This window comes from Xenopus tropicalis, chromosome 4, assembly GCF_000004195.4.
Source record: "Xenopus tropicalis strain Nigerian chromosome 4, UCB_Xtro_10.0, whole genome shotgun sequence".
NCBI classification, from domain to species: Eukaryota; Metazoa; Chordata; class Amphibia; order Anura; family Pipidae; genus Xenopus; species Xenopus tropicalis.
The window spans coordinates 29,026,260-29,048,481 of NC_030680.2; the positions used below are offsets into that span (position 1 = coordinate 29,026,260).

General features: G+C 34.5%; 2 protein-coding genes across 2 annotated transcripts in view; one reads left to right on the plus strand and one right to left on the minus strand.

The window, feature by feature from the left end:
* Nucleotides 1–1,739: 1,739 nt before the first annotated feature.
* LOC116410491 lies at nt 1,740–13,141 on the plus strand. Its single transcript, XM_031901306.1, has 19 exons — nt 1,740–1,765; nt 1,905–2,048; nt 2,523–2,660; nt 3,141–3,272; nt 3,794–3,937; nt 4,416–4,553; nt 5,020–5,145; nt 5,676–5,819; nt 6,783–6,926; nt 7,405–7,542; nt 8,015–8,140; nt 8,671–8,814; nt 9,289–9,426; nt 9,907–10,038; nt 10,560–10,703; nt 11,182–11,319; nt 11,791–11,916; nt 12,447–12,590; nt 13,066–13,141. The coding sequence occupies exons 1-19, from the start codon at nt 1,740–1,742 to the stop codon at nt 13,139–13,141; spliced, it is 2,442 nt and encodes an 813-aa protein (XP_031757166.1).
* A 432-nt stretch (nt 13,142–13,573) lies between these two features.
* Nucleotides 13,574–22,222, minus strand: part of LOC100490280 (mucin-2) — a 40,027-nt gene continuing 31,378 nt past the window's right edge. Inside the window, exons 27-36 of the mRNA XM_031901307.1 lie at nt 19,138–19,281; nt 18,588–18,725; nt 18,038–18,163; nt 17,364–17,507; nt 16,736–16,873; nt 16,140–16,265; nt 15,466–15,609; nt 14,840–14,977; nt 14,243–14,374; nt 13,574–13,721 (exon numbers count right to left, since the gene is read on the minus strand). Of these exons, the coding sequence (XP_031757167.1) occupies nt 13,574–13,721; nt 14,243–14,374; nt 14,840–14,977; nt 15,466–15,609; nt 16,140–16,265; nt 16,736–16,873; nt 17,364–17,507; nt 18,038–18,163; nt 18,588–18,725; nt 19,138–19,281 (1,378 nt within the window). The remainder of the gene's footprint in view (nt 13,722–14,242; nt 14,375–14,839; nt 14,978–15,465; nt 15,610–16,139; nt 16,266–16,735; nt 16,874–17,363; nt 17,508–18,037; nt 18,164–18,587; nt 18,726–19,137; nt 19,282–22,222) is intronic.

The following is a 22,222-nucleotide window of genomic DNA, read 5'->3' on the forward strand; positions in this document are numbered from 1 at the left end:
TTGCTGATTTTCCTCTATACCTTGCTATACGGAGAGACTTCTGCCTGGTAAAGTATCTCCCATTTTATTTTGTTGTACAGCAGCTATTTCTCTTACTTACCATCTGAAACATCTGCTGTGACTTGGTACTGGCTCATGAATTCTGTAGGTCATGCCATCGATATTGCAGAGACGCTCAGTGTCACATTGCCTTTCTCTAGAACAAGTCTTTTGCAAGTCCTCACCACACTCACTGAAAGAGAAAAAGAAATGGCAATTTAGCTGTATCAATGAAGACAGTAAAACAAAAGAGCATTTGACTTTCAAAAATAATAGGACACTGCACAGGGCATGCACAGGAAAAGAGGTTTTCATAGAAATCACACATGCACAATCATATACATGATAAAAATAATTAGAGTTAATACATCATCACTTATATTAAGTGGATAATAAGCTACGCTTCTTTTTTTTAATATATGAAAATATATAAACAGGAAAATAGAGAAATAGGTAGATAGACAGAAAGACAGACAGACAGATTGATAGAAAGAGTGATAGATCAACAAAATGAATTTTTTTTCTAAACAACTGTGTTCTAAAAAAGAGAATGGATGTTAAATCAAACAAACATCTTTTTAAAAAGGTTTTTATCAAAGAGTATACTGTGTCCACTAACATCTCGTATACAATGCATCAACTTATTTTGTTATACAGCAGCTAGTTCTCTTACCATCTTATACATCTATGATGACTAGGTACTGGCTCATGAATTTGATATTTTCTGCCATCGATGTTGCAAAAGTTACATTCTTCTTCTCCTGAATCTGATTGTCTAGAACAATGCATCTGCAGATCTTTACCGCACTCACTAAAAGAGAAAAAGGAAAGGCAAGCAGCTTTATGAATGAATGAAGTAAAAAAAAGGGTTAAGTGACTTCAAAAATGTTAGGAGACTGCATAAGGCATGCACAAGTAAAGGGTTTTCATAGAAATCCATAAACAGTTACCAAATTACTTGTGCCTTTTTCATAGAAATCACACATGCATTTTTATGTAAAGGATAAAGTAATTGTTTTTAAATCTTGGTTCACAAATGAAATACAGTATGAACTATTTTCATGAGATATTATATAAAGAATGTATACACAATTTGACCTAAAATGCTGAAAGTAGAAACATAATGCTAGTTCAAATTACATTAACAATTTATGAACAAACAAGAATGTTTTTTTTTCTCCTAATAATCTAAAGATTATAATCTAAAGATTGTTTTTAATATAAGGGTATATAGTGTCCACTATCATCTTGTATACAATGTGCCTACTTATTTTGTTGTACAGCAGCTGTTTCTCTTACCATCTGATACATCTCTGATAACTAGGTATCGGCTCGTGTATTTTGTATTTTTTGCCATCGATTGTGCAGAAGTCTTCTATACATTCTTTTTCTTTTGAATCTGGAACTCTAGAACATTGCTTTTGCAGGTCTTCACCACATTTACTGTAAGAGGAAAATAATAGGCAATACAGCTTTGTGGATTAACACAGTAAAGCATTGGGATGCAAATTGCTGCCCACACTTTCTAGTTCCTTTCAGATACAAAATGGTACCAAGCAGGGATGGCCACTTTCACCATTACTTTTTGCCATTCCGCAGTACATACATGTCTCTATGGCATAACATTGTAAGAAACCTAAATATATCTCTCTCTAGAGAGAGATATATTTAGGTTTCTTACAATGTTATGCCATAGAGACATGTATGTACTGCGGAATGGTAAAAAGTAATGGTGAAAGTGGCCATCCCTGCTTGGTACCATTTTGTATCTGAAAGGAACTAGAAAGTGTGGGCAGCAATTTGCATCCCAATGCTTTACTGTGTTAATCCACAAAGCTGTATTGCCTATTATTTTCCTCTTACAGTAAATGTGGTGAAGACCTGCAAAAGCAATGTTCTAGAGTTCCAGATTCAAAAGAAAAAGAATGTATAGAAGACTTCTGCACAATCGATGGCAAAAAATACAAAATACACGAGCCGATACCTAGTTATCACAGATGTATCAGATGGTAAGAGAAACAGCTGCTGTACAACAAAATAAGTAGGCACATTGTATACAAGATGATAGTGGACACTATATACCGTTATATTAAAAACAATCTTTAGATTATTAGGAGAAAAAAAAACATTCTTGTTTGTTCATAAATTGTTAATGTAATTTGAACTAGCATTATGTTTCTACTTTCAGCATTTTAGGTCAAATTGTGTATACATTCTTTATATAATATCTCATGAAAATAGTTCATACTGTATTTCATTTGTGAACCAAGATTTAAAAACAATTACTTTATCCTTTACATAAAAATGCATGTGTGATTTCTATGAAAAAGGCACAAGTAATTTGGTAACTGTTTATGGATTTCTATGAAAACCCTTTACTTGTGCATGCCTTATGCAGTCTCCTAACATTTTTGAAGTCACTTAACCCTTTGTTTTACTGCATTGATTCATAAAGCTGCTTGCCTTTCCTTTTTCTCTTTTAGTGAGTGCGGTAAAGATCTGCAGATGCATTGTTCTAGACAATCAGATTCAGGAGAAGAAGAATGTAACTTTTGCAACATTGATGGCAGAAAATATCAAATTCATGAGCCAGTACCTAGTCATCATAGATGTATAAAATGGTAAGAGAACTAGCTGCTGTATAACAAAATAAGTTGATGCATTGTATACGAGATTTTAGTGGACACAGTATACTCTTTGATAAAAACCTTTTTAAAAAGATGTTTGTTTGTTTGTTTGATTTAACATCCATTCTCTTTTTTAAAAAACAGTTGTTTAGAAAAAAAATCAATTTTGTTGATCTATCACTCTATCAATCTGTCTGTCTGTCTGTCTATCTATTTCTCTATCTATTTTCCTTTTTATATATTTTCATATATTAAAAAAAAGAAGAGTAGCTTATTACCCACTTAATATAAGTGATGATGTATTAACTCTAATTATTTTTATCATGTATATGATTGTGCATGTGTGATTTCTATAAAAACCTCTTTTCCTGCGCATGCCCTGTGCAGTGTCCTATTATTTTTGAAAGTCAAATGCTCTTTTGTTTTACTGTCTTCATTGATACAGCTAAATTGCCATTTCTTTTTCTCTTTCAGTGAGTGTGGTGAGGACTTGCAAAAGACTTGTTCTAGAGAAAGGCAATGTGACACTGAGCATCTCTGCAATATCGATGGCATGACCTACAGAATTCATGAGCCAGTACCAAGTCACAGCAGATGTTTCAGATGGTAAGTAAGAGAAATAGCTGCTGTACAACAAAATAAGATGGGAGATACTTTTCCAGGCAGAAGTCTCTCCGTATAGCAAGGTATAGAGGAAAATCAGCAAATGTCTTATTTGAAGGTCCTGTAGAATGGAGAGGCTACATAAATTGTGTTCACTTTGCAAGTTCTGGTATTGTTTAAATTTCCCTATCAAGGGATGGAAACACCTGCCCAGATGAAAGATGTTCCCAGCAGATGCTAATGTAGCAAAGTCTGGGGAAAGACCAGGGAAATACTAGGTTTTTAATCAGTGGGGTTAACTGAAATTATGGGGGTTCAACTGATTTTTAGGTTTCTTACAATGTTATACCATAGAGACATTGTATGTACTGCAGAATGGCAAAAAGTAATGGTGAAAGTGGCCATCCCTGCTTGGTACCATTTTGTATCTGAAAGGAACAAGAAAGTGTGGGCAGCAATTTGCATCCCTATGTTTTACTATGTTAATCCACAAAGCTGTATTGTCTTTTCTTTTTCTCTTACAGTAAGTGTGGCGAAAACCTGCAAAAGCAATGTTTTAGAGTTCCAGATTCAAAAGAAAAAGAATGTATAGAAGACTTCTGCACAATCGATGGCAAAAAATACAAAATACATGAGCCGATACCTAGTCATCATAGATGTATCAGATGGTAAGAGAAAAAGCTGCTGTACAACAAAATAAGTAGGCACATTGTATACAAGATGATAGTGGACACTGTATACCCTTATATTAAAAACATTCTTTCTAGATTATTAGGAGAAAAATAAAAGATTCTTGTTTGTTCATTAATGTAATTTAAACTAGCATTATGTTGGTACTTTCAGCATTTTAGGTCAAATTGTGCATACATTCTTTAACTAGTCATAATACCTTATCAAAAAATAGTTCATAGTGGATTTCATTTGTGAACCAAGATTTAAAAAACTTACTTTATCCTTTACATAAAAATGCATGTGTGATTTCTATGAGAAAGGCACCAGTAATCTGGTATCTGCTTATGGATTTCTATGAAAACCCTTTACTTGTGCATGCCTTGTGCAGTGTCCTATCATTTTTTGAAGTCACTCAACCCTTTGTTTTACTGCATTCATTCATAAAGCTGCTTGCCTTTCCTTTTTCTCTTTCAGTGAGTGCGGTAAAGATCTGCAGATGCATTGTTCTAGAGACTCAGATTCAGGAGAAGAAGAATGTAACTTCTGCAACATCGATGGCAGAAAATATCGAATTTATGAGCCAGTACCTAGTCATCAGAGATGTATGACATGGTAAGAGAACTAGCTGCTGTATAACAAAATAAGTTGATGCATTCTATACGAGATGTTAGTGGACACAGTATACTCTTTGGTAAAAACCTTTTTTAAAAAGCTCTTGTTTGTTCGATTCAATATCCAGTCTCTTCTTTTAAAAAAAGTTTTTAAGAAAAAAATAATTATGTTGATCTATCAATCAGTCTATCTATCTATCTATATATTTATCTATCTATCTTTCTTTTTATATATCGTCATATATTTAAAAAAAAAGAAGAGTTTCTTATTACCTACTTAATATAAGTGATGATGTATTAACTCTAATTTTTTTATCATGTATGTGATTGTGCATGTGTGATTTACATGAAAACTCTTTTCCTGCACATGCCCTGTGCAGTGTCCTATTATTTTTGAAAGTCAAATGCCCTTTTGTTTTACTGCGTTCATTCATACAGCTAAATTGCCATTTCTTTTTCTCTTTCAGTGAGTGTGGTGAGGACCTGCAAAAGTCTTGTTCTAGAGAAAGGCAATGTGAGCCTCTCTGCAATATCGATGGCATGACCTACAGAATTCACGAGCCAGTACCAAGTCACAGCAGATGTTTCAGATGGTAAGTAAGAGAAATAGCTGCTGTACAACAAAATAAGATGGGAGATACTTTACCAGGCAGAAGTCTCTCTGTATAGCAAGGTATCTTTCCGATAGAGGAACATCAGCAAATGTCTTATTTGAAGGTCCTTTAGATTGGAGAGGCTACATAAATTGTGTTCACTTTGCAAGTTCTAGTATTGTTAAAATTTCCCTATCAAGGGATGGAAACATCTGCCCAGATGAAAGATGTTCCTGGCAGATGCTAATGTAGCAACGTCTGGGGAAAGACCAGGTAAATACTAAGTTTTTTAATCAGTAGGGTTAACTGAATTTGTGGGGGTACAACTGATTTTTAGGTTTCTTACAATGTTATGCCATAGAGACATGTATGTACTGCGGAATGGTAAAAAGTAATGGTGAAAGTGGCCATCCCTGCTTGGTACCATTTTGTATCTGAAAGGAACTAGAAAGTGTGGGCAGCAATTTGCATCCCAATGCTTTACTGTGTTAATCCACAAAGCTGTATTGCCTATTATTTTCCTCTTACAGTAAATGTGGTGAAGACCTGCAAAAGCAATGTTCTAGAGTTCCAGATTCAAAAGAAAAAGAATGTATAGAAGACTTCTGCACAATCGATGGCAAAAAATACAAAATACACGAGCCGATACCTAGTTATCACAGATGTATCAGATGGTAAGAGAAACAGCTGCTGTACAACAAAATAAGTAGGCACATTGTATACAAGATGATAGTGGACACTATATACCGTTATATTAAAAACAATCTTTAGATTATTAGGAGAAAAAAAAACATTCTTGTTTGTTCATAAATTGTTAATGTAATTTGAACTAGCATTATGTTTCTACTTTCAGCATTTTAGGTCAAATTGTGTATACATTCTTTATATAATATCTCATGAAAATAGTTCATACTGTATTTCATTTGTGAACCAAGATTTAAAAACAATTACTTTATCCTTTACATAAAAATGTTCTCTTTCAGTGAGTGTGGTGAGGACTTGCAAAGACTTGTTCTAGAGAAAGGCAATGTGACACTGAGCATCTCTGCAATATCGATGGCATGACCTACAGAATTCATGAGCCAGTACCAAGTCACAGCAGATGTTTCCAGATGGTAAGTAAGAGAAATAGCTGCTGTACAACAAAATAAGATGGGAGATACTTTTCCAGGCAGAAGTCTCTCCGTATAGCAAGGTATAGAGGAAAATCAGCAAATGTCTTATTTGAAGGTCCTGTAGAATGGAGAGGCTACATAAATTGTGTTCACTTTGCAAGTTCTGGTATTGTTTATATTTCCCTATCAAGGGATGGAAACACCTGCCCAGATGAAAAGATGTTCCCAGCAGATGCTAATGTAGCAAAGTCTGGGGAAAGACCAGGGAAATACTAGGTTTTTAATCAGTGGGGTTAACTGAAATTATGGGGGTTCAACTGATTTTTAGGTTTCTTACAATGTTATACCATAGAGACATTGTATGTACTGCAGAATGGCAAAAAGTAATGGTGAAAGTGGCCATCCCTGCTTGGTACCATTTTGTATCTGAAAGGAACAAGAAAGTGTGGGCAGCAATTTGCATCCCTATGTTTTACTATGTTAATCCACAAAGCTGTATTGTCTTTTCTTTTTCTCTTACAGTAAGTGTGGCGAAAACCTGCAAAAGCAATGTTTTAGAGTTCCAGATTCAAAAGAAAAAGAATGTATAGAAGACTTCTGCACAATCGATGGCAAAAAATACAAAATACATGAGCCGATACCTAGTCATCATAGATGTATCAGATGGTAAGAGAAAAAGCTGCTGTACAACAAAATAAGTAGGCACATTGTATACAAGATGATAGTGGACACTGTATACCCTTATATTAAAAACATTCTTTCTAGATTATTAGGAGAAAAATAAAAGATTCTTGTTTGTTCATTAATGTAATTTAAACTAGCATTATGTTGGTACTTTCAGCATTTTAGGTCAAATTGTGCATACATTCTTTAACTAGTCATAATACCTTATCAAAAAATAGTTCATAGTGGATTTCATTTGTGAACCAAGATTTAAAAAACTTACTTTATCCTTTACATAAAAATGCATGTGTGATTTCTATGAGAAAGGCACCAGTAATCTGGTATCTGCTTATGGATTTCTATGAAAACCCTTTACTTGTGCATGCCTTGTGCAGTGTCCTATCATTTTTTGAAGTCACTCAACCCTTTGTTTTACTGCATTCATTCATAAAGCTGCTTGCCTTTCCTTTTTCTCTTTCAGTGAGTGCGGTAAAGATCTGCAGATGCATTGTTCTAGAGACTCAGATTCAGGAGAAGAAGAATGTAACTTCTGCAACATCGATGGCAGAAAATATCGAATTTATGAGCCAGTACCTAGTCATCAGAGATGTATGACATGGTAAGAGAACTAGCTGCTGTATAACAAAATAAGTTGATGCATTCTATACGAGATGTTAGTGGACACAGTATACTCTTTGGTAAAAACCTTTTTAAAAAAAGCTCTTGTTTGTTCGATTCAATATCCAGTCTCTTCTTTTAAAAAAAGTTGTTAAGAAAAAAATAATTATGTTGATCTATCAATCAGTCTATCTATCTATCTATCTATATATTTATCTATCTATCTTTCTTTTTATATATCTTCATATATTTAAAAAAAAAAGAAGAGTTTCTTATTACCTACTTAATATAAGTGATGATGTATTAACTCTAATTTTTTTATCATGTATGTGATTGTGCATGTGTGATTTACATGAAAACTCTTTTCCTGCACATGCCCTGTGCAGTGTCCTATTATTTTTGAAAGTCAAATGCCCTTTTGTTTTACTGCGTTCATTCATACAGCTAAATTGCCATTTCTTTTTCTCTTTCAGTGAGTGTGGTGAGGACCTGCAAAAGTCTTGTTCTAGAGAAAGGCAATGTGAGCCTCTCTGCAATATCGATGGCATGACCTACAGAATTCACGAGCCAGTACCAAGTCACAGCAGATGTTTCAGATGGTAAGTAAGAGAAATAGCTGCTGTACAACAAAATAAGATGGGAGATACTTTACCAGGCAGAAGTCTCTCTGTATAGCAAGGTATCTTTCCGATAGAGGAACATCAGCAAATGTCTTATTTGAAGGTCCTTTAGATTGGAGAGGCTACATAAATTGTGTTCACTTTGCAAGTTCTAGTATTGTTAAAATTTCCCTATCAAGGGATGGAAACATCTGCCCAGATGAAAGATGTTCCTGGCAGATGCTAATGTAGCAACGTCTGGGGAAAGACCAGGTAAATACTAAGTTTTTTAATCAGTAGGGTTAACTGAATTTGTGGGGGTACAACTGATTTTTAGGTTTCTTACAATGTTATGCCATAGAGACATGTATGTACTGCGGAATGGTAAAAAGTAATGGTGAAAGTGGCCATCCCTGCTTGGTACCATTTTGTATCTGAAAGGAACTAGAAAGTGTGGGCAGCAATTTGCATCCCAATGCTTTACTGTGTTAATCCACAAAGCTGTATTGCCTATTATTTTCCTCTTACAGTAAATGTGGTGAAGACCTGCAAAAGCAATGTTCTAGAGTTCCAGATTCAAAAGAAAAAGAATGTATAGAAGACTTCTGCACAATCGATGGCAAAAAATACAAAATACACGAGCCGATACCTAGTTATCACAGATGTATCAGATGGTAAGAGAAACAGCTGCTGTACAACAAAATAAGTAGGCACATTGTATACAAGATGATAGTGGACACTATATACCGTTATATTAAAAACAATCTTTAGATTATTAGGAGAAAAAAAAACATTCTTGTTTGTTCATAAATTGTTAATGTAATTTGAACTAGCATTATGTTTCTACTTTCAGCATTTTAGGTCAAATTGTGTATACATTCTTTATATAATATCTCATGAAAATAGTTCATACTGTATTTCATTTGTGAACCAAGATTTAAAAACAATTACTTTATCCTTTACATAAAAATGCATGTGTGATTTCTATGAAAAAGGCACAAGTAATTTGGTAACTGTTTATGGATTTCTATGAAAACCCTTTACTTGTGCATGCCTTATGCAGTCTCCTAACATTTTTGAAGTCACTTAACCCTTTGTTTTACTGCATTGATTCATAAAGCTGCTTGCCTTTCCTTTTTCTCTTTTAGTGAGTGCGGTAAAGATCTGCAGATGCATTGTTCTAGACAATCAGATTCAGGAGAAGAAGAATGTAACTTTTGCAACATTGATGGCAGAAAATATCAAATTCATGAGCCAGTACCTAGTCATCATAGATGTATAAAATGGTAAGAGAACTAGCTGCTGTATAACAAAATAAGTTGATGCATTGTATACGAGATTTTAGTGGACACAGTATACTCTTTGATAAAAACCTTTTTAAAAAGATGTTTGTTTGTTTGTTTGATTTAACATCCATTCTCTTTTTTAAAAAACAGTTGTTTAGAAAAAAAATCAATTTTGTTGATCTATCACTCTATCAATCTGTCTGTCTGTCTGTCTATCTATTTCTCTATCTATTTTCCTTTTTATATATTTTCATATATTAAAAAAAAGAAGAGTAGCTTATTACCCACTTAATATAAGTGATGATGTATTAACTCTAATTATTTTTATCATGTATATGATTGTGCATGTGTGATTTCTATAAAAACCTCTTTTCCTGCGCATGCCCTGTGCAGTGTCCTATTATTTTTGAAAGTCAAATGCTCTTTTGTTTTACTGTCTTCATTGATACAGCTAAATTGCCATTTCTTTTTCTCTTTCAGTGAGTGTGGTGAGGACTTGCAAAAGACTTGTTCTAGAGAAAGGCAATGTGACACTGAGCATCTCTGCAATATCGATGGCATGACCTACAGAATTCATGAGCCAGTACCAAGTCACAGCAGATGTTTCAGATGGTAAGTAAGAGAAATAGCTGCTGTACAACAAAATAAGATGGGAGATACTTTTCCAGGCAGAAGTCTCTCCGTATAGCAAGGTATAGAGGAAAATCAGCAAATGTCTTATTTGAAGGTCCTGTAGAATGGAGAGGCTACATAAATTGTGTTCACTTTGCAAGTTCTGGTATTGTTTAAATTTCCCTATCAAGGGATGGAAACACCTGCCCAGATGAAAGATGTTCCCAGCAGATGCTAATGTAGCAAAGTCTGGGGAAAGACCAGGGAAATACTAGGTTTTTAATCAGTGGGGTTAACTGAAATTATGGGGGTTCAACTGATTTTTAGGTTTCTTACAATGTTATACCATAGAGACATTGTATGTACTGCAGAATGGCAAAAAGTAATGGTGAAAGTGGCCATCCCTGCTTGGTACCATTTTGTATCTGAAAGGAACAAGAAAGTGTGGGCAGCAATTTGCATCCCTATGTTTTACTATGTTAATCCACAAAGCTGTATTGTCTTTTCTTTTTCTCTTACAGTAAGTGTGGCGAAAACCTGCAAAAGCAATGTTTTAGAGTTCCAGATTCAAAAGAAAAAGAATGTATAGAAGACTTCTGCACAATCGATGGCAAAAAATACAAAATACATGAGCCGATACCTAGTCATCATAGATGTATCAGATGGTAAGAGAAAAAGCTGCTGTACAACAAAATAAGTAGGCACATTGTATACAAGATGATAGTGGACACTGTATACCCTTATATTAAAAACATTCTTTCTAGATTATTAGGAGAAAAATAAAAGATTCTTGTTTGTTCATTAATGTAATTTAAACTAGCATTATGTTGGTACTTTCAGCATTTTAGGTCAAATTGTGCATACATTCTTTAACTAGTCATAATACCTTATCAAAAAATAGTTCATAGTGGATTTCATTTGTGAACCAAGATTTAAAAAACTTACTTTATCCTTTACATAAAAATGCATGTGTGATTTCTATGAGAAAGGCACCAGTAATCTGGTATCTGCTTATGGATTTCTATGAAAACCCTTTACTTGTGCATGCCTTGTGCAGTGTCCTATCATTTTTTGAAGTCACTCAACCCTTTGTTTTACTGCATTCATTCATAAAGCTGCTTGCCTTTCCTTTTTCTCTTTCAGTGAGTGCGGTAAAGATCTGCAGATGCATTGTTCTAGAGACTCAGATTCAGGAGAAGAAGAATGTAACTTCTGCAACATCGATGGCAGAAAATATCGAATTTATGAGCCAGTACCTAGTCATCAGAGATGTATGACATGGTAAGAGAACTAGCTGCTGTATAACAAAATAAGTTGATGCATTCTATACGAGATGTTAGTGGACACAGTATACTCTTTGGTAAAAACCTTTTTAAAAAAGCTCTTGTTTGTTCGATTCAATATCCAGTCTCTTCTTTTAAAAAAAGTTGTTAAGAAAAAAATAATTATGTTGATCTATCAATCAGTCTATCTATCTATCTATCTATCTATTTATCTATCTATCTTTCTTTTTATATATCTTCATATATTTAAAAAAAAAAGAAGAGTTTCTTATTACCTACTTAATATAAGTGATGATGTATTAACTCTAATTTTTTTATCATGTATGTGATTGTGCATGTGTGATTTACATGAAAACTCTTTTCCTGCACATGCCCTGTGCAGTGTCCTATTATTTTTGAAAGTCAAATGCCCTTTTGTTTTACTGCGTTCATTCATACAGCTAAATTGCCATTTCTTTTTCTCTTTCAGTGAGTGTGGTGAGGACCTGCAAAAGTCTTGTTCTAGAGAAAGGCAATGTGAGCCTCTCTGCAATATCGATGGCATGACCTACAGAATTCACGAGCCAGTACCAAGTCACAGCAGATGTTTCAGATGGTAAGTAAGAGAAATAGCTGCTGTACAACAAAATAAGATGGGAGATACTTTACCAGGCAGAAGTCTCTCTGTATAGCAAGGTATCTTTCCGATAGAGGAACATCAGCAAATGTCTTATTTGAAGGTCCTTTAGATTGGAGAGGCTACATAAATTGTGTTCACTTTGCAAGTTCTGGTATTGTTAAAATTTCCCTATCAAGGGATGGAAACATCTGCCCAGATGAAAGATGTTCCTGGCAGATGCTAATGTAGCAACGTCTGGGGAAAGACCAGGTAAATACTAAGTTTTTTAATCAGTAGGGTTAACTGAATTTGTGGGGGTACAACTGATTTTTAGGATTCTTACAATGTTATGCCATAGAGACATGTATGTACTGCGGAATGGCAAAAAGTAATGGTGAAAGTGGCCATCCCTGCTTGGTACCATTTTGTATCTGAAAGGAACTAGAAAGTGTGGGCAGCAATTTGCATCCCAATGCTTTACTGTGTTAATCCACAAAGCTGTATTGCCTATTATTTTCCTCTTACAGTAAATGTGGTGGAGACCTGCAAAAGCAATGTTCTAGAGTTCCAGATTCAAAAGAAAAAGAATGTATAGAAGACTTCTGCACAATCGATGGCAAAAAATACAAAATACACGAGCCGATACCTAGTTATCACAGATGTATCAGATGGTAAGAGAAACAGCTGCTGTACAACAAAATAAGTAGGCACATTGTATACAAGATGATAGTGGACACTATATACCGTTATATTAAAAACAATCTTTAGATTATTAGGAGAAAAAAAAACATTCTTGTTTGTTCATAAATTGTTAATGTAATTTGAACTAGCATTATGTTTCTACTTTCAGCATTTTAGGTCAAATTGTGTATACATTCTTTATATAATATCTCATGAAAATAGTTCATACTGTATTTCATTTGTGAACCAAGATTTAAAACAATTACTTTAATCCTTTACATAAAAATGCATGTGTGATTTCTATGAAAAAGGCACAAGTAATTTGGTAACTGTTTATGGATTTCTATGAAAACCCTTTACTTGTGCATGCCTTATGCAGTCTCCTAACATTTTTGAAGTCACTTAACCCTTTGTTTTTACTGGCATTGATTCATAAAGCTGCTTGCCTTTCTTTTTCTCTTTTAGTGAGTGCGGTAAAGATCTGCAGATGCATTGTTCTAGACAATCAGATTCAGGAGAAGACAAGCAGCTTTATGAATGAATGCAGTAAAACAAAGGGTTGAGTGACTTCAAAAAATGATAGGACACTGCACAAGGCATGCACAAGTAAAGGGTTTTCATAGAAATCCATAAGCAGATACCAGATTACTGGTGCCTTTCTCATAGAAATCACACATGCATTTTTATGTAAAGGATAAAGTAAGTTTTTAAATCTTGGTTCACAAATGAAATCCACTATGAACTATTTTTTGATAAGGTATTATGACTAGTTAAAGAATGTATGCACAATTTGAACCTAAAATGCTGAAAGTACCAACATAATGCTAGTTTAAATTACATTAATGAACAAACAAGAATCTTTATTTTCTCCTAATAATCTAGAAAGAATGTTTTTAATATAAGGGTATACAGTGTCCACTATCATCTTGTATACAATGTGCCTACTTATTTTGTTGTACAGCAGCTTTTTCTCTTACCATCTGATACATCTATGATGACTAGGTATCGGCTCATGTATTTTGTATTTTTTGCCATCGATTGTGCAGAAGTCTTCTATACATTCTTTTTCTTTTGAATCTGGAACTCTAGAACATTGCTTTTGCAGGTTTTCGCCACACTTACTGTAAGAGAAAAAGAAAAGACAATACAGCTTTGTGGATTAACATAGTAAAACATAGGGATGCAAATTGCTGCCCACACTTTCTTGTTCCTTTCAGATACAAAATGGTACCAAGCAGGGATGGCCACTTTCACCATTACTTTTTGCCATTCCGCAGTACATACAATGTCTCTATGGTATAACATTGTAAGAAACCTAAAAATCAGTTGAACCCCCATAATTTCAGTTAACCCTACTGATTAAAAACCTAGTATTTCCCTGGTCTTTCCCCAGACTTTGCTACATTAGCATGTGCTGGGAACATCTTTCATCTGGGCAGGTGTTTCCATCCCTTGATAGGGAAATTTAAACAATACCAGAACTTGCAAAGTAAACACAATTTATGTAGCCTCTCCATTCTACAGGACCTTCAAATAAGACATTTGCTGATTTTCCTCTATACCTTGCTATACGGAGAGACTTCTGCCTGGAAAAGTATCTCCCATCTTATTTTGTTGTACAGCAGCTATTTCTCTTACTTACCATCTGAAACATCTGCTGTGACTTGGTACTGGCTCATGAATTCTGTAGGTCATGCCATCGATATTGCAGAGATGCTCAGTGTCACATTGCCTTTCTCTAGAACAAGTCTTTTGCAAGTCCTCACCACACTCACTGAAAGAGAAAAAGAAATGGCAATTTAGCTGTATCAATGAAGACAGTAAAACAAAAGAGCATTTGACTTTCAAAAATAATAGGACACTGCACAGGGCATGCGCAGGAAAAGAGGTTTTCATAGAAATCACACATGCACAATCATATACATGATAAAATAATTAGAGTTAATACATCATCACTTATATTAAGTGGGTAATAAGCTACTCTTCTTTTTTTTTAATATATGAAAATATATAAAAAGGAGAAATAGATAGACAGACAGACAGACGGATTGATAGAGTGATAGATCAACAAAATTGATTTTTTTTCTAAACAACTGTTTTTTAAAAAAGAGAATGGATGTTAAATCAAACAAACAAACATCTTTTTAAAAAGGTTTTTATCAAAGAGTATACTGTGTCCACTAACATCTCGTATACAATGCATCAACTTATTTTGTTATACAGCAGCTAGTTCTCTTACCATCTTATACATCTATGATGACTAGGTACTGGCTCATGAATTTGATATTTTCTGCCATCGATGTTGCAAAAGTTACATTCTTCTTCTCCTGAATCTGATTGTCTAGAACAATGCATCTGCAGATCTTTACCGCACTCACTAAAAGAGAAAAAGGAAAGGCAAGCAGCTTTATGAATCAATGCAGTAAAACAAAGGGTTAAGTGACTTCAAAAATGTTAGGAGACTGCATAAGGCATGCACAAGTAAAGGGTTTTCATAGAAATCCATAAACAGTTACCAAATTACTTGTGCCTTTTTCATAGAAATCACACATGCATTTTTATGTAAAGGATAAAGTAATTGTTTTTAAATCTTGGTTCACAAATGAAATAGAGTATGAACTATTTTCATGAGATATTATATAAAGAATGTATACACAATTTGACCTAAAATGCTGAAAGTAGAAACATAATGCTAGTTCAAATTACATTAACAATTTATGAACAAACAAGAATGTTTTTTTTTCTCCTAATAATCTAAAGATTATAATCTAAAGATTGTTTTTAATATAAGGGTATATAGTGTCCACTATCATCTTGTATACAATGTGCCTACTTATTTTGTTGTACAGCAGCTGTTTCTCTTACCATCTGATACATCTCTGATAACTAGGTATCGACTCGTGTATTTTGTATTTTTTGCCATCGATTGTGCAGAAGTCTTCTATACATTCTTTTTCTTTTGAATCTGGAACTCTAGAACATTGCTTTTGCAGGTCTTCACCACATTTACTGTAAGAGGAAAATAATAGGCAATACAGCTTTGTGGATTAACACAGTAAAGCATTGGGATGCAAATTGCTGCCCACACTTTCTAGTTCCTTTCAGATACAAAATGGTACCAAGCAGGGATGGCCACTTTCACCATTACTTTTTGCCATTCCGCAGTACATACATGTCTCTATGGCATAACATTGTAAGAAACCTAAAAATCAGTTGTACCCCCACAAATTCAGTTAACCCTACTGATTAAAAAACTTAGTTTTTACCTGGTCTTTCCCCAGGCGTTGCTACATTAGCATCTGCCAGGAACATCTTTCATCTGGGCAGATGTTTCCATCCCTTGATAGGGAAATTTTAACAATACCAGAACTTGCAAAGTGAACACAATTTATGTAGCCTCTCCAATCTAAAGGACCTTCAAATAAGACATTTGCTGATGTTCCTCTATCGGAAAGATACCTTGCTATACAGAGAGACTTCTGCCTGGTAAAGTATCTCCCATCTTATTTTGTTGTACAGCAGCTATTTCTCTTACTTACCATCTGAAACATCTGCTGTGACTTGGTACTGGCTCGTGAATTCTGTAGGTCATGCCATCGATATTGCAGAGAGGCTCACATTGCCTTTCTCTAGAACAAGACTTTTGCAGGTCCTCACCACACTCACTGAAAGAGAAAAAGAAATGGCAATTTAGCTGTATGAATGAACGCAGTAAAACAAAAGGGCATTTGACTTTCAAAAATAATAGGACACTGCACAGGGCATGTGCAGGAAAAGAGTTTTCATGTAAATCACACATGCACAATCACAAACATGATAAAAAAATTAGAGTTAATACATCATCACTTATATTAAGTAGGTAATAAGAAACTCTTCTTTTTTTTTAAATATATGACGATATATAAAAAGAAAGATAGATAGATAAATATATAGATAGATAGATAGATAGACTGATTGATAGATCAACATAATTATTTTTTTCTTAAAAACTTTTTTTAAAAGAAGAGACTGGATATTGAATCGAACAAACAAGAGCTTTTTAAAAAAGGTTTTTACCAAAGAGTATACTGTGTCCACTAACATCTCGTATAGAATGCATCAACTTATTTTGTTATACAGCAGCTAGTTCTCTTACCATGTCATACATCTCTGATGACTAGGTACTGGCTCATAAATTCGATATTTTCTGCCATCGATGTTGCAGAAGTTACATTCTTCTTCTCCTGAATCTGAGTCTCTAGAACAATGCTTCTGCAGATCTTTACCGCACTCACTGAAAGAGAAAAAGGAAAGGCAAGCAGCTTTATGAATGAATGCAGTAAAACAAAGGGTTAATTGGCTTGAAAAAAATGTTTGGACACTGCATAAGGCATGCACAAGTAAAGGGTTTTCATAGAAATCCATAAGCAGATACCAGATTACTGGTGCCTTTCTCATAGAAATCACACATGCATTTTTATGTAAAGGATAAAGTAATTGTTTTTAAATCTTGGTTCACAAATGAAATACAGTATGAACTATTTTCATGAGATATTATATAAAGAATGTATACACAATTTGACCTAAAATGCTGAAAGTAGAAACATAATGCTAGTTCAAATTACATTAACAATTTATGAACAAACAAGAATGTTTTTTTTTCTCCTAATAATCTAAAGATTATAATCTAAAGATTGTTTTTAATATAAGGGTATATAGTGTCCACTATCATCTTGTATACAATGTGCCTACTTATTTTGTTGTACAGCAGCTGTTTCTCTTACCATCTGATACATCTGTGATAACTAGGTATCGGCTCGTGTATTTTGTATTTTTTGCCATCGATTGTGCAGAAGTCTTCTATACATTCTTTTTCTTTTGAATCTGGAACTCTAGAACATTGCTTTTGCAGGTCTTCACCACATTTACTGTAAGAGGAAAATAATAGGCAATACAGCTTTGTGGATTAACACAGTAAAGCATTGGGATGCAAATTGCTGCCCACACTTTCTAGTTCCTTTCAGATACAAAATGGTACCAAGCAGGGATGGCCACTTTCACCATTACTTTTTGCCATTCCGCAGTACATACATGTCTCTATGGCATAACATTGTAAGAAACCTAAAAATCAGTTGTACCCCCACAAATTCAGTTAACCCTACTGATTAAAAAACTTAGTTTTTACCTGGTCTTTCCCCAGGCGTTGCTACATTAGCATCTGCCAGGAACATCTTTCATCTGGGCAGATGTTTCCATCCCTTGATAGGGAAATTTTAACAATACCAGAACTTGCAAAGTGAACACAATTTATGTAGCCTCTCCAATCTAAAGGACCTTCAAATAAGACATTTGCTGATGTTCCTCTATCGGAAAGATACCTTGCTATACAGAGAGACTTCTGCCTGGTAAAGTATCTCCCATCTTATTTTGTTGTACAGCAGCTATTTCTCTTACTTACCATCTGAAACATCTGCTGTGACTTGGTACTGGCTCGTGAATTCTGTAGGTCATGCCATCGATATTGCAGAGTGGCTCACACTGCCTTTCTCTAGAGCAAGACTTTTGCAGGTCCTCACCACACACACTGAAAAAGAAAATGCAATTAAGCTGTATGAATGAAGATAGTTAAACAAAAGGGCATTTGACTTTCAAAAATAATAGGACACTGAACAGGGCATCAGCAGGAAAAGAGGTTTTCATAGAAATTACACATGCACAATCATATACGTGATAAGTTAATACATCATCACTTATATTAAGTACGTAATAAGCTACTCTTCTTTTTCTTTTTTTTAAATATATTTATATATATAGAAATAAAAATAGATAGATTGATAGATCAACATTTTTTTTTCCAAACAACTTTTTTAAAAAAAAGAGACTGGTTATTAAATTGAACAAACAAGAGCTTTTTGAAAAAGGTTTTTATCAAAGAGTATACTGTTTCCACTAACATCTCGTATGCAATGCATCAAGTTATTTTGTTATATAGCAGCTAGGTCTCTTACCATCTCATACATCTCTGATGACTAGGTACTGGCTCATGAATTCGATATTTTCTGCCATCGATGTTGCAAAAGTTACATTCTTCTTCTCTTGAATCTGAGTCTCTATTACAATGCATCTGCAGATCTTTACCACACTCACTAAAAGAGTAAAAGGAGAGGCAAGCAGCTTTAAGCACAAATAAAGGGTTTTCATAAAAAAATCCATAAGAAGATACCAGATGCCTTTTTCATAGATATCACACATGCACTTTTTATGTAAAGGATAAAGTAAGTTTTTTAAATCTTGGTTCACAAATGAAATACAGTATGAACTATTTTCATGAGTTATTATGACTAGTTAAAGAATGTATACATAATATGACCTAAAATGCTGAAAGTAGCAACATAATGCTAGTTAAAATGAAATTTACAATATTTGAACAAACAAGAATCTTTTTTTTCTTCTGATAATCTATAAAGAATGTTTTTAATATAAGGGTATATAGTGTCCACTATCATCTTGTATATAATGTGCCAACTTATTTTGTTGTACAGTAGCTATTTCTCTTACCATCTAATACATCTGTGATGACTAGGTATTGGCTCATGAACTTTGTAGGTTCTGCCATTGATTGTGCAGACATTATCTTCACATTCTTTTTCTTTTGAATTTGAAATTCTAGAACATTGCTTCTGCAGGTCCTCACCACACTTACTGTAAGAGAAAAAGTATAGGCAATACAGCTTTATGAATGAACACTCCAAAACACAGGGACATAAGTTTCCAGGTTCACAGTCTGACATATGGGATGATGTAATAAAAGGCCATTTCCAAGGAGCAGTAACCCACAGCAACCAATCAGCAGGCAGCATTAACTGGTCATCTGTTTGTAAGCAAATATCTTATGGGTTGCTATTAGTTACTGCTTCTGGGCAAACTTAGAGCCTTTTATTATATATAGTGGCATAGAATGGTACTAGGCAAGGATGGCCACTTTTGCTTTTTTGTTTTGCTCTTTGTATATTTGTAAAATATTAATTCTGTGGTCATTTACACATATTGTGGTCATTTATGCAATCCTGTCTTAGCCATACACATATTGATTGGCACATAAATTTGTATAGTTCTTTGTTACTTACATCAGAAATGTCCCTAAGCAACAAAAGGACTGCCCTATGCATAAGGGTGGGGGAAGTGTATCTGATTGAGGGGGTATATTTTTAAGAACAAAAAAGAGCCTGGGAAACAAGAACACAAGAACAGAAACTCACAGACACAGACTCACATGCTTCACATTCAGACACTCTCACACACACACACAGCTAAGACACACACACATTCATCCACATAATACACAATTTAGACATCATATTTATACATTTATATATTATGTTTAATGGTTTTGGTAGGTTGTCGACGATATATCTGACTAGCTAAATATGTTATTATTTGTATGTATTTTTCTGTATCATTATTTCCACACATTATATATACTTTGAATAACACCCTGGTGAGTGTTATCTGATGACATTACATTACATTACATTAACATTTATTTATAAAGCGCCAACATATTCCGCAGCGCTGTACAATAAGTGGGTTACATAAATTGGACATACAGAGTAACATATAAAGCAATCAATAACCGATACAAGAGGTGAAGAGGGCCCTGCCCAAAAGAGCTTACAATCTACAAGGAGAAAGGGTTGAGACACAAGGTGTGGGAATGGGCATGACCAGAGTTGTGAGAGGTGGGGCACAGGGTATTGCTAAACTAGATTAGGGTAAGCCTCTCTAAATAAATGTGTTTTTAGAGATTTCTTGAAGGCAGAGAGATTGGGAGAAAGTCTGACAGTTTGTGGGAGCGAATTCCAGAGAAGGGGGGCAGCCCTTGCAAAGTCTTGAATGCGAGCGTGTGAGGAGGGAATGAGAGAGGAGTTGAGGAGCAGGTCAGTAGAGGAGCGTAACAAGCGGGTTGGATGGTACCTAGAGATGAGTTCAGAGATGTAGGGTGGGGCAGAGTTATGGACTGCTTTAAATGTGAGGGTCAATAGCTTGAATTTTATCCTGGATGGTAGGGGAAGCCAGTGCAGGGATTTGCAGAGTGGCACGGCAGAGGAGGAGCGGTTGGAGAGGTGTATGAGCCTGGCAGCAGTATTCATTATGGACTGGAGAGGGGACAGTCTTTGGAGGGGAAGGCCAATTAATAGGGAGTTACAGTAGTCCAGGCGAGATATTATAAGAGAGTGAATAAGAATTTTGGCAGCATCTTGACCATAGAATTTACACAAATTTAGTAAATATACAGCAGTTATCACAGTTGGGAATGCACCCAGATTTATAGACCTGGACACTGCACATATACACACTCTGTCAGCTTCAAAGGGGAACAGGAGGTTGTAGTTGAACTGAAGCTTCCAGATGTCTATATGAGTAAAAGAACCTAGAAATCACTTGTGTAAGTATTATAGGCTTTGACAAATTGTGGGCGCAGTGAGAAAGATTCTTCTTTCCGGTGAGTATGGATTTTCATGATGATTTGGCTAGGAAGAGCAAATTTGAGTTTAAAATCCCTCACAGAATTATGTCTGAGGCAGAAATATGGTCAGATCTGTATAGTCAATGAGTGGAGGCAAATTTAAAGTTGGAGGAAGGAATATAATTTTCCAAGATGAAGCATAGGATTAACAATGTTATGTTAATGGTAAAAATATTTAATATGTTAATGTGCTCAAATAGAAAGGAAAGTGATGCAGGACAGATTACTAGTCTAGATGAGGAAAGAGTAGAATGTGGCATGGGTAGTGCTAGCTGTCTGGCAAAAGAGATAACTAAGCATAAAGTTAGACTGTCAGAAATGGAATCAATTTTGCAATGTAATAATCAGGTTTCTGATCAGCATTATGGCATGATTTAAGGTATGTGACTACCACTGGTAATAGGGTTTTGTTAAAATCATACAACTTATATGGCAGTAGTGTGTCTAATTTAAGTCACAGTGTCTTTATTTTAAATTACAGCTTTTGGGGGTTGGAGAGGGAGCAGTAGAATTAATGATTTGGTTGTCTAGGAGATGATGAGATATGAGGTTTTCCAAAGTTCCTTGGTGGTTTTATGGGAAGGTCATTATTAATTTGACCTTTAGGCACAAAGTAATATTAATGCCTATGTATTTTAGGAAAATCTGTCATTTGGTTCTTTTCACATGCTAATAGACATCTAATACATACATGCTGCTTTACATGAATATAAAATATATGTTATAGTTCTGCTCCAGTTTTTTGCTACATTCTTATCAAGCAAGATATAGAAGACCTCAAGACACAAAAAGATAAAACTTATGAGTTTAAGAGAACAAAGAACTTTGCTTGTATCCCAGACCCAGTAACATAGTGTTTAAGGATACAAAATCCAACAAAAAGATGATTTAGGAATATGAAGAAATTCTACAAATGATTTTTTTATATTGTCATGGAAACATTTATACTATGATTTTGTGGGATATATGAACAGAACTTGGAGAAATTATGTTAAATATGGATAACTAAATATACATATATTGAAAATGCTTTTGTTAAATGTATGTTGGTATTTTATACTGGCACCTAATGGTTAGTTAACATTTTTAGTTAAATCTGGAAAGGGTAAATCATTT